The sequence below is a fragment of the Phyllobates terribilis genome, unplaced genomic scaffold (genome assembly GCF_046119375.1).
Source record: "Phyllobates terribilis strain yellow unplaced genomic scaffold, ASM4611937v1 Scaffold_9__5_contigs__length_417890890, whole genome shotgun sequence".
In the NCBI taxonomy this organism is placed as follows: Eukaryota; Metazoa; Chordata; class Amphibia; order Anura; family Dendrobatidae; genus Phyllobates; species Phyllobates terribilis.
In genome coordinates, this window is record NW_027362769.1 from 117687294 (window position 1) to 117700950 (window position 13657).

At 40.7% G+C, this 13657-nt stretch overlaps 1 protein-coding gene across 1 annotated transcript in view; it reads left to right on the top strand.

Annotated features, from left to right (window-relative positions):
- Nucleotides 1–1188: 1188 nt before the first annotated feature.
- Nucleotides 1189–13657, top strand: part of LOC141161741 (bile salt export pump-like) — a 137451-nt gene continuing 124982 nt past the window's right edge. The window contains exons 1-2 of the mRNA XM_073647000.1: nucleotides 1189–1457; nucleotides 11812–11849. Of these exons, the coding sequence (XP_073503101.1) occupies nucleotides 11822–11849 (28 nt within the window). The 5' untranslated portion in view covers nucleotides 1189–1457; nucleotides 11812–11821. The remainder of the gene's footprint in view (nucleotides 1458–11811; nucleotides 11850–13657) is intronic.

Sequence of the window (13657 nt, forward strand, 5' to 3'; positions counted from 1 at the left end):
GATATACCAGGGTCAGGTGTCATTGAGGCCCAAGAGACCAGGGAGTGTGATCTCCAACAGAAGGCCCTACCACCAGGTCAGCCAGAGCAAGACAGAGACCAAGTTATCAGGAAAAGGCAAGAAACAGGAGGCCCCACACCCGCTCACTGGGGAGAGTCGAAGAAATGCACCCTTCACCCTACAGTGCCCTGGATCGTGCCTGAAACACCACCAGTAAAGGTACTGAAGTGAACTGTTGTGAGTGTGCCTATTCTTCTTCTGACCCGGCTGGGTCCCCTCTGTCCTGCATCCCTTCTCCTACGCTGCCCTGAAGCCCCGCTCCACCTGTGGGGAGCCGCACCAACTAAGCTGCCTGCCTGAGAGGACTGTAGCAGCGCTGGTGAGTCTCACCAGACACCACGGGTGGCGTCACGAACTTTCCCTTTCCCATACACCTTTCCCCCAATTCCTTGTTTTTTAAGAGTGACCCCAGGGTACGGTCCCGGGAGCGGGCCACCGCGACATCCCCCAAAACTAACAGCAAGGCCCGGGCACCAAGTAGTCGTCCCCATCCCCTGGGCGTGTCACAGATTCTTTACTGTAAGAGCAGTGAGATTACGGAACTCTGTGCCACAAGATGTTGTAATGGTTGATTCACTTAAAAAGTTCAAGAAGGGCCTGGATGACTTTCTCGAAAAATATATTAGAAGCTATGAGTACTTGTTCTGTGATGGAGCGTTGATCCAGGGAATTGGTCTCAAATGTGGAGTCGGCAAGGAATTTTTCCCCAGATAAGGGGCAATTACCATCTGACTCATGATTTTTTTTCTTCCTCTGGTTACTTTAATTGTTTTTAAGGTTGAAGGTAGACATAAATCCATCAACCTATACCTCTGCTTGACTGGTTGCCCATCGCTGAGTTTCCTCTGGCTTCTCGTGGATTACAGCTTAGCCTGCTGCCATAATCTCAACTCTGCCGTTTTGCTACAACAGCTTCCATTGCACCCCGCTGCACTATCGTCATCTGTCTGTGCCGGCCAACGGCTTCTAGATACAACTATATGGCTATGTATTGGTTCTACACCTTGCTGATGGGTCCGCATGCTCAGATTAATATTGTGAAAAACATGGGACAAATGGGACCTTTATCACTCTCTGGAATACAATGACTACATAATGATTAACCATCTGGTATGATAAAATATAGGATAGAACAGGAAGAAGGTTAATCAATACTTTAAGGCAAGTGAAATGCAAAGATTCTCTATGAGACATGTTTTCGATCAGATTACCCAGCATTCCATGTGACGTACTCGCTCCTTAACACAGGGTGTGAACTGCTGATAAATGTACTAATAGTTAGTGATAGAGGGATCACCGCAGTGAGAAGAAATCCCAGGAGCAGAACGGACGACATCTCCACAAACATTAGTTATTGACACTTGGAGTACGTAATAGTCACTGCTAGAGGAAAAGTTGTAAGTAACTTTTAATTTGCTCATTAATTTATTCTCTATATTGGTAATTGCTCTTAATTACCGTTCATGTTAAAATGTAATGAGTTTTGTAAAGGGTATAAAATATCGTGCCCATGTAGTGGTATGGCCCAATACTCTATTTCATTAAGCCTCCAAGTTCACCTAGAGGCATCAAGAAGAAAGAAAAATAAACTGTATCATGTAATGGTTACATGATTAAGAAGGCATCATATGGCAGCATATGACGTGACTAGGGATTGTGTAGGGTTTGTGTATACCCCCTACAAGTCACTATCTGAGACCCTAAACTGACCTTGACTGGCCAAAAGTAAGATTTGGAATAGCATGGCTCGTACGTAGATTCATCATTGCCTTTGAAAAGATTTTGTCTAGTTTTGTGTAAGTAAGCTAGGATATCTGATATTATTGCACCGAACAGTAGGATGACTTTAACTTGGTGGGTAGAAGCACTGTGGCTGTTGAGGGTCACATGTACATGGACTGTGTTAGCATCCCTTGTTTTTTAACCCAATTTATTGTACACTCCAAAAAGTTTTTTTTTACTTATTACAAAATTAGCCTTATGGCTGTTTCTATGGGTGAGATAATTAAAAATAGAAGGTAAGTGCTCTTTTTCAAGGCCACATTTTTATAGACAAGATAGAATGCATGGTTTAATTATAAAACCAAATAAGTGAAAAGTCATACATTTACAGGCATGGAGAGATACTGTATTTGCACCATATATGACAATGGGGGTTGAAATAGGGATCTTCATAAAAGTATTTCAATCCCGAAAATCTGAAAATATAGCTTCTTAACAGGAACCTCTAGCTATAATCCATGGGACCTGAATAATCAGAACAATAACGCTGCCATGGTGCTTCTTCATGGTTCTTCCAGGCACAGTGGCATGTATGTAGATATGGCTGTACCTGATACACAAACTCAGACTCAAGTTGAGAAGGAGGCCCCAGAGGGCACCAATAGGGCGAAACCTGACAGACACAGGCAATAAGAGGAGCAGTGTAAATTTTACAGTCACCTTAATGAGTTGCACAAAATTAGGCACAAGTCTAGTTTTAGAGATTAAATGTCAATAAAGCACAGATATTTTATATTTAGTTCAATGTCTTAATTTTTGGAGTACAAAATTGTAAAATTAATCTCAGTGGTGTAACTTGAAAGTCGTGGGCCATTGTCCAAAATCCCAGCTATCATGGGTCACAGGTATCATGGGTCTTTGACAGTATTAACCTTGTAATATGGGTCAAAGTGACCTTTAGAGGAATCATAGGCTCTAGCCTGCACCCTACTATAGTTACACTCCTAATTAATGCCTATCTGGCCTGTGTTTTTTTATTTGAGCCAATGTTTAGAAACACATAATATAACTGGCATGACAAAGAAATACACAGAAGACCCAAACATAGAGAACAAACTTGACCTTCTTTATGGTGCCAGGTTTTGCCACCCGGGATTGAAGGGTCTAGTATTGTCCTCCATGACCATTCAGTATTTTTTGGTTCAGTTTTTCATCCACTTGTTTGTTTGTTACTTCTTTATTCTTTTTACCCAACATAAAAGCAGTTCAGATCAACCAAGCCTGTTCTCCCTAGGATCTCATAGTAGCTGACTGGCCGGTCTCTACAATATGTATGGCCTTAAGGACCCAATACACATTAGACTAACTTCAACCAAACCTGCCGATATCGTCTAATGAGTATGGGGTCCCCTGACAGATGATGTTGTGTAGATAAGGGTCCGACATGTCTGATTTTGGACTGCAGATCTATTTGTTCTCCAGAGATCAGCCATGTTACGCGTCTAGGAACGGCTCTCTCATAGAGAACACAGAAGACCATAAGCTCCTGTATGTGGGAGAGTTGGGCGAGATGGCTACCAACTGAACCTTTCTTTGTCCGACAGCTATGTGAAGTGTATGGAGGCTTTACAGCAGCAAAGAAACTCAATTATAAAAATCTCATATAATCCTCTTATTTTTAGTGTAACTGTTTTAACTGAGCATCGAGGAACACATGATAATCTTTTCTCATGCATAGTCACCAAGGAAATTTTTAGTACAATTACCAATAGCAACTATAAGTGTCACTATTTTTTTATTTTAGTGACCTCTAACTATTAACTAGTTATCACGATCCATGTAATCCCCATCTAACAACTTGCAGGACTTCTGTCTTGTGGAGGTCAAACATTTCTTGATTGTATGAGAGGCACCTTCATATTATTTGTCTCATGGCTTTAACTTCAGAGTATAATGTGTATTGTATATAGACTCCAACTCTTTCCCAAGATTTTGAAAACCCATGTAATCTTATACTGTGATAGGAAGAAGCTATTAAACAGTCTCTTCCTGACATTATTCACTGTCTTTACCTAAGTGATACGAGGAGCGTTCATTAAAGATTTCCCCTGACCCACTTCCTGTGGACTGAGAGCAATGAAACTTGGCACAGTTATTTGTCCATCTCTACATAGGTGCCACTTAGGGACACACACTTCTCCCATCTCTTTAAGCAACTGTAAACACCTCGCTTGTAGAAGTCGACAGGTTGTTCCAAAAGCCACATTGTGACTTTGAAAATCAGAGTCTCATCATCTGGAAAATGCTTGCCCTTCAAAAATAACTTCATTTTTGGAAAGAGGTAGAAGTCCGATGGTGCAAGGTCGGGTGAATAAGGGGGATGCGATAGAATTTCAAAGCCACAGGAGCATGCTTCCATTTGGGCCACATGTGAGTTGTGAACTGGTGCATTGTCTTGCCGAAGGCGGATACATTTGGTGAGCATGCCACGTCTCTTGGTTTTGATGGCCTCCCGCAATTGCCGCAGCAGTGAAGCATAGTATGCCCCAGTGATCATGGTACCCTTTGCTAGGAAATCCATCAATACTACACGGTGGTGGTCCCAAAATATTATGGGCATGACCTTGCCTGCTAAGGGTTGGGCACGTGCCTCAGGATCATAGTGATGGATCCAGCTTTCATCCTGTGTGATCAGTCTGTTGAAAAATTCCTCCTGGTTTCCATGGCACATCATCAATACAGCCTGAGAACATTCGACTCGTTCCTGCTTCTAGAAAGGTATGAGCAGCCTGGGAACCCAGCGAGCGGATACTTTATGCATGTGAAGATGGTCTTGGATGATTTTTCCCACGGACTCCACACTAACCTTGACATTTTGGGCTAGGTGGTGAATGGTTACGTGGCAATTTTCCAAAATGGCAACCTCCACTTGCTGGATGGTGTGTTCATCAATAGCAGAGTGGGGTCACCCTGGAATTGGAGCTGTTTGCACTAAAGATCAACCACATTTCAATTGACGATGCCAGTTTTTGACTACATCATATGATGGGGAATCATCACCATAAACCTCTTTCATTTCATTGAACGTCTCCTTTGGTGTGCGGCCTTTCACGTAAAGGAACTTGATGACAGCTCTGTATTCCACTCGGTCCATTTTAAAACCTCACACCACTTCAGCACCTGTAAAATTAAGGCTGTTATCAGTTCTGAGTTGCAGATTTGCACTTAGCCTATACAAACTTATATCATTACATATGTGAAGTTTCAGTGTCCTGTGATAAATAGAAGTGTGTCAGGGGAAATCTTTAATGAACGCCCCTCGTACCTTATCAAAGGGTCTTAGGTGTACCGCCCAATATAGCATACTTCTATTACACCAGGGACAATTTGCATTTCTGTAATGTAGTGCTATGCATCTGTCTCAAATCCAGGGCTGGACTCTACTCTCTTCTCTTTTCTCCTATGGAACCACCCTTTGCTCTGCTCCACGTCCAGTTATACAAGTTGTTCGGCGTACCTCTTTGACATTCTCACCCAATTCCTCTTAGGGTCAATTTAGACACACCTGCGTCTAAGTATTCAGCAAGTGATGTGTTCAGTTACCATTTGTTTTGGAGTTTGCCACCATCTAGTTCCTTCAACTGTAATCATTTTTGCAAATTTCTGTGATTTTACATAGCCTGCATCTATTGCTCTTCAGAAATACTGACTAACGTATCGTCTGCTGTAAGCATTACGAACCGTTATCTATAGATTTTTCACATTACACTGCAATCATATCTGCAAGTTTCTGTGGTTTCTACAAACAGCATCTACATCCTGGTTCACACTGGCTGATTACTCCTTCATCTGATGTAAGCATAATGAACTGTTATTTGTTCACATTTTGCTGCAGCAATTCCTGGTCTTCTTTACAACCCCAACTCCTGTGTTTGTCTACGCTTCTGGTTCTGTGGCTTTCAGTCTGTCCTGCTCTGATGGTTTGCCTAAATATCCTATAGACCACATCCTCACTGTTCCATGTGTCATCCGACAAGTCTAGCCCAATGTGACATTGTCCTTGGTCCATGTGTTCACCTGTGGCCCTAACATATAAGTTATTTAGCCGGAACCTCCACTGATCAGAAAAAGAAGGAAGACCCTAGTGATCCTTCAAATGGGCAGAAAAATACATGTTTGTACCTACAGGTGCTTCTCACTAAATTAGAATATCATCAAAAAGTTAATTTATTTCAGTTCTTCAATACAAAAAGAGAAACTCATATATTATATAGAGTCATTACAAACAGAGGGATCTATTTCAAGTGTTTACTCTGTTAATGTTGATGATTATGGCTTACAGCCAATGAAAACACAAAAGTCATTATCTCAGTAAATTAGAATACTTTATAACAACAGCTTGAAAAATGTTTTTAAAATCTGAAATGTTGGCCTACTGAAATGTTTGCTCAGTAAATGCACTCAATACGGGGGCTCCTTTTGCATCAATTACTGCATCAATGCGGCGTGGCATGGAGGCGATCAGCCTGTGGCCCTGCTGAGGTGTTATGGAAGCCCAGGTTGCTTTGATAGCAGCCTTCAGCTCGTCTGCATTGTTGGGTCTGGTGTCGCTCATCTTCCTCTTGACAATACCCTATAGATTCTCTATGGGGTTAAGGTCAGGCGAGTTTGCTGGCCAATCAAGCACAGTGATACTGTTGTTTGTAAATGAGGTATTGGTACTTTTGGCAGTGTGGACAGGTGCCAAGTCCTGCTGGAGAAAGAAATTTCCATCTCCAAAAAGCTTGTCGGCAGAGGGGAGGGAAGCATGAAGTCCTCTAAAATTTTCTGGTAGATGGCTGCACTGACTTTGGTCTTGATAAAACACAGTGGACCTACACCAGCAGATGACATGGCTCCCCAAACCATCACTGATTGTGGAAACTTCACACTAGACCTCAAGCAGCTTGGATTGTGGCCTCTCCACTCTTACTCCAGACTCTGGGACCTTGATTTACAAATGAAATGCAACATTTATTTTCATCTGAACACAACACCTTGGACCACTGAGCAACAGTCCAGGTCTTTTTCTCCTTGGCCCAAGTAAGACGCTTATGGCGTTGTCTATTGGTCATGAGTGGCTGGACACAAGGAATGTGACACTTGTAGCCCATGTCGTGGATACGTATGTTTGTGGTGACTCTTGAAGCAATGACTCCAGCAGCAGTCCACTCCTTGTGAATCTCCCCCAAATTTTTGAATGCCCATTTTTGAATGGCCTTTTCTTAACAATCCTTTCAAGGCTGAGGTTATCCCGGTTCCTTGTGCACCTTCTCCTACCACACTTTTTCCTTCCACTCAACTTTCCATTAATATGCTTGGATACAGCACTCTGTAAACAGCCAGCTTCTTTAGCAATGACCTTTTGTAGCTTACCCTCCTTGTGGAGTGTGTCAATGACTGCCATCTGGACATCTGTCAAGTCAGCAGTCTTCCGCATGATTGTGGAGCCTACTGAAACAGACTAAGGGACCTTTTTAAACGTTTAGGAAACCTTTGCAGGTGTTTTTTGTTAATTATTCTAATTTACTGAGATAATGACTTTTCTGTTTTCATTGGCTGTAAGCCATAATCATCAACATTAACAGAAATAAACACTTGAAATAGATCACTCTGTTTGTAATGACTCTATATAATATATATGTTTCACTTTTTGTATTGAAGAACTGAAATGAATTACATTTTTGATGATATTCTAATTTAGTGAGAAGCACCTGTATATGAGTAGAGCTTAAAAGTTGCAATAACACTGACATGACCTATAGGCAATACATTTGCACTAAAATGATCAAACTTCTTGTGGTCATCCCAATCCATCCATACATTTTCATTCATAGGGTTTTTGTGTGGCCTCAGTCTATATTGCATATTTCATTTCTGTTATTTGAGATATTGAGTGCCTCAATCCATTCTTAATTACTGTATTACTTTATTGTACTGGGAGTTTAACGATGGAAGAATTCTTCAATCTGTTATTGTTGCAATTAGATAAAGTCTGCTGGGATCTTTGAACTATAATATAAAGTCTTTACATGTTAACTCAATATAACATAATTATGTTTGAATAAGCAGCACTGAATACACGGTCGACAATGTTATGTATCATTATGTTGAAAAAAAATGTGATAGTTCATGCAATGAAATAACAATGTTACTTACAGTATTTTAATTTGATTATTGTGATAATCCATGTTATCTCTTCAGAGAAAAAGAGGACTTGAACTCTAGCGCCATTTATTTGATGTAGCAATCCTAGGACTATGTTCACACATCATGTTTTTTTGGCGTCAATTTTCTGCAGCAAAACCTGATCTTCAAGGGCATTTTATTCAGGATTTTTCTTGCAGTTTTGGTGCTTTTTTGATGCGTTTTTGGTGTGTTTTTTCAGCGTTTTTTTCACTGTCCTTCTGTCTCATTTTATGAATGAAGTTCTGTGAAAAAAAGAACCCCATTCTATTTTGGCATCAAAAACGCTGAAAATATGCTGAAAAAACACTGATACAAATTTTGACGCGTTTTGATGCATTTTTTCAGCTGAAAAAACGCTGAAAGAAGTGACATGCACTATTTTCCAAAAAAACATGCAATGTACAAAATCCTGAACAAAAAAAAACATGATGTGTGAACAGAGAATTCTGGTTTCTCATAGACTTTGCTGGTACTGCAAAAGGCAGCTGAAAATTTGCATAAAAAATTGCATAAAAAAACGCTGAAAAAAACATGATGTGTGAACACAGCCTAAAAGTCAACATCAACCCTTTAACAAGCCTTGCATTATGATTTAGGATAAAAGCCCAACCAGAATTTCTATTTAATATAGATTATAACTTGTTTTTAACCCCTTTAAGGAGAAATTCTGTGACCCATCTCTTACTGAAGACTGTATTAGACTTTGGACACTTTTTCTGACCCTTGAATTTTCTTTATATACTGTATATGTGTTTGTTTGGTTTTAGGCTATTACCTAATATATTACTATGTGTTGATCTATCCATCATTCTTCCTCAAACAATCAAGAAGTGTCTCACTAGTCCGAAGCCCCTTATAAACTCACAGACCACATGATAATACCGTACTCTATGTGAACACATCTGCAATGTCAGCAACTAACCCTAATTAGTACAGCAACGAGTAAATGTCTTGATCTTGACCGCTCAATTGGAAGTGAAAATAGGCAAAGCCCAGAGTGACCAGGAAGAGGTTGAGTTTGCATTTCGCCATTTTTACAGTAGAGCATTTGGTACAACCAGTAACAGTTAGATATTCCTCTTGATTGTTTTCTACATTTTTACATAGGACTGCCGGTAAATCTACATACTGAATCATCTCACAAAAGGAATAGTTCACAATAAATGAAACCCTGCTATTTCTCTCCTTTGCATTAATAACTTCTATATAATGCAGCTTTACTGAATTTAGGTTCTAAGAGTGACAAGGATATTAGATTTATGTGCAGTCCTATGTAAAATTACAGATCATGCCGTGTGAAAGCCTGCTTAGCTGTGTCATATTACAAGCACTGCTCTTCTGTATCTGACAGATCACACTGCAATGCTTATTTTATGTAGGCGACGGATATTATGTAAGATTCCATATGATTACACTTCCTGTGTGAGTTATTTGGAGCTTCTTCGTTGCTTCATTCTCTACTGTAATTTTGCTCTGCAGATTTCAGCTATCGGAAAGTCGAAATTGCAATTAATATTTGGCACTTTCAAAACTAGTAATTAAAGAGTTATTACCAGGATTTACATTTATTCCCTATGTATAAGACAGGGAATAACTTACTATCGCTGTGACCCCCGGCAGTTCCAAAAACGGGACTTTGCATCCTGAGAACGGCCGTCGGCAAAACTCCATCTTGAATGGAGTGAAGTTGCACTTGCTTAAATTCTACTACATTTGTTGTTTATGAGTTGTGGGTAGAACTGAGTACAGCGCTCAGCTTTTTTGGCCATCCTATAGACAATGAGTTGAGCGGAGGTAGAACATGTCCATCTTACTCAGGATCCAGATCCTTATTGTCGGATCACTCGGGGTGCCAGTGGTCAGAACTCCAAAAATCAGTAAATTATCTACTATCTTATAAAACTTTCAGTTATAGGAATGCCCCTTTAATAAATTGCTATCTAAACTAGCATTTAGTACAGGGGTATGATCCAGGGGCGGGCATACTATTGGTGCATCCTGGGCAGCCGCTCAGGCTCCCAAGAGGAAAGGGGGCCAAATTCCACCTCCAAAAACAAATGTACATTATGAGGAGTTATTGGACAGCTAAGGGCCCATATATTTTTCTTACACCGGGGCCCCTTTCTATCTGTGTCTTCTCCTGGTTTGATCCTAGCTCCTTTGGACCTAGTGCTGTGCATTAGACCATAGCCCCTCAAACAACTGGTCCGGAGCATAAATATTAACTCCAGGGGCGGACACAGGGCAATGAGGGCCCCTGTGCAAGAACAGCATATGGGCCCTTTACAGTCCATTAGTTCATCATAATGCACCTCTCTATGTGTCTGTGACAGAAGCTGCTTGCTGCTTTGGAGATGGATGTGGCCCCCTGTGCGGCTGCACCAATAGTGTGTCTACTCCTGGTTAACTCTACCCTGTGCAAACAGCTATAAAAGTCTCATAGATGAGAAGCAGTTTGTGATAAAAACAATCATGAAACCCTTATGAAAGTTCTTCTTGGGTCTAATATGCGATATGGTACCTGGGATCCACCAAAGGATCCCTGCTCTATCCATATAAAACATCTGCACACTGGCTCTTAATTGCATTGTTATCTTTCTTATTACAGTATATCATGTAATATTGCATTATTTTACAGTAAATAATATTGCTTTGAAATTGTAGGAATTTTTAAAATGTGCTGGAGAAGAACGAGGGATAAAATTACTGGAAGGGGACCAGGATGGGGAACATTATACCAGGAAGGGGCCCAGGATGGGGGACATTGTTATAGCATGGAGCCCAGAATGGAGGAAGTCATTATTACAGGAAGGGGCCAGGAGGATGACTTTATTATAGGAAGAGCCTGGGGGGGGGGCATTATTAATGGAAGAAGCTCAGGATGAGTACATTATACCAGGAAGAGGCCCAGGATGGAGGACATTATACCAGGAAGTGGCCTACGATGGAGGTCATTATAACAGGAAGGGAGGCATTGTTATAGATTTAGGAAGGGGCCCAGGACTGGGACTTTAATTCAGGAAGGGGTCAGGATGGGGACATTATAACTGGAAGGGGCCAGGATGGGGGAGATTATTACAGGAACGTGATAGGATGGAGGACATTATTACAAATAGAAGACTGGACGGGGGACATTATTAAATGGGGGATGGATACGCATGTTTTTATAGTTTCTCGAAAGCTACAAGGACACATATATCTGACCAACATGCAGGTGGGGACCCCGGTCAAAATGTTGCACTGGGGACCATCAGACTCTAGTTACACCATTGCCTGAGAGGTCATACAATACAGACTAGAGAGGAACTGCCGTACATAAACTATGAGTTAATACAGTGCCTCTTCCCCCAGCACAAGCCTGCAGCTGTTGTATACTCCAGCACCACAGAGGGACTTCTGGTTAATAGGAAAATACAGAAGAAAAAAAAGCATGTATTTTTGTTAAACAATAAGAAAAATTTTAAGTTATAGTAGGTTCACCTTTAGCCTTACCTGTCTCACTTGTAATACTATAGAAATTGATAACTTGTTATAATGTCATATAGTAAACAGCGCCAAGTAATTAACTCAGAACTGCTATAACTGTCTAACTCAACCTACTGCACATTTATCATGTTTTATTACTGTATTGACTTTTTTAGTGCCACAGTGTTTTGCATGACAGCGGATCGTCCTGGAAATTCTTACTGTGTGCACCTTCCATTTTCCTACTTTAAAGTTTTTAACATTTGCAAACCTTGACTATAGGTACGTTCTGTATAGTTAGCTCTAAGAATATCATTCTTATCTTATCCCTTGCAGTGATAACTTCATGGAAAGCCAAAAGTCTCCGATAAATGGTAAATACTTTTTTCCTCTTTCATCTCTTAAAGATCTTAATAAGGCCAAAGATTGTCATCTGTTCTAAGGTTCTCTGAGATAAGGCTCATTTAGACGAATAGATAATCTGGAACGTTTGCTTCTTATTTGCTTGTGTAAACATGGCGGCAATCACCCGATGAATCAGCCAAATGCTCATTTATTGGGTGGTTGGATCATTTATGCCTGCATTAAAGGGGTTGTCTGGTGAAGACAAGTTATCACTTGGACCTGCACTATTCAGTAGAACCCGGTACTTTCATCCCCATTAAAATGCACATGTTTGGCCACCGCTCATTCATTCCTTTTAGGGCTGTCAAGTAGTCCACTTGTCTATTTTCAGCAGCCCCATAGAAAATGAATGTTCGAGCGGTTGGGCATCTGACCTGCCACTCCATTCTGCAATGGGAAAAAAAGTGTCCCATCGTAATAACAATCGTTCTGCATGCATGGAATTCTAGTCCAGGCCACCAAACGACCAGCTGTCGGTTGGTTAGACTAAATGGGCCAATACTCATTGGTTTACAAGCTCTAATATGCTGTGCAAATTAACTCCTAACCTAATTTTCAGGACCCACTAAGGGTCTAAAACCACTCTGTGCTGTATACAACTCACCCATATTCCAGTACAGTTACTGATCTGGATGGCACAGGAGCTGCTCTGTATTATATCACTCACATTTCAATGTATTATCTGTCTATGCCCATAATTAGTATGGTACGCAGAAAAAGCCCATAGCAAATCCCCTGCAACTTCTATTGTAGGAATGTCAAACTCAAACACAGAGAGGGCTAAAATAAAAAAATTGGACAAAGTCGCAGGCCAACCTTGAGGACGTTTTTCCTCCATACAGTATAATGGTCCCACATAGTCCTCCATATAGTATAATGGGAAGGCGGTGCCTTCGTCGCGGGCCAAATATAATCAACCTGTGGGCCAAATTGGGCCCATGGGCCATAGTTTGACATGTGTGTTCTACAGGAGCCATAGGACAACTGCAAAATGAGACTCCGAAAGAACTGTCTTCTAGATCTAGGAGACCTTCTGGTCAAGGTTGTGGCATAACCTGTTGATATTTCTGAATATAGGTCCACCAGGGAATAATAAACTGTGGTAGACCAGTCTCACATGACTTTTTCCCATGCAATATCCTGCCATATTGAGTTTTGTAGGGTCTTATGACAGGTTTATTTTTAGCTATACAACATAATTGGTGCTTGTGTGATTTTTTTTGCTCAGTTGTGGTCTTGTGTTTCCATAGGTACATCTAAATACAATGCGTATATGGTAATAAAGATACATTCACTATGAAGGATCAGTACCATGACCGATAGTCATATTTATAGATAATGGTGACTCTTGCACAGCCTTTGGTCTTAAGATAACTGTGGGAGTAAGGATTGAATTGTACAAAGGCTAATTGTAAAATATACCTTTCCCCCTGATTGAAAATATCACAATAGCTCAAAAGACACAGGCTTACAGTCAAGATACCCAAAGATGCGAGATTGCTGACAAGTTAAGGTGAAGAAAATCTGTCCGGATCCCGCGGGTGTTTGTTCATGAAGGGAAAGTAGGAATCATTCAAGAGCCATTTGTTCAGTAGCTTTTGCAAAGAGAAATTTGGTGGACACTTCATTCCATCGTAAGACCACTTTATTTGAAATAATATGGTGGTATTTTGATGTCCATATTTCAAATGCAATACCCAGACCTTTACTAAGATTACTTGGTGATCTTCAGTAAAAGAGTAGGTTCACATGACTCTTTTCTCCACATTCGAGAAAA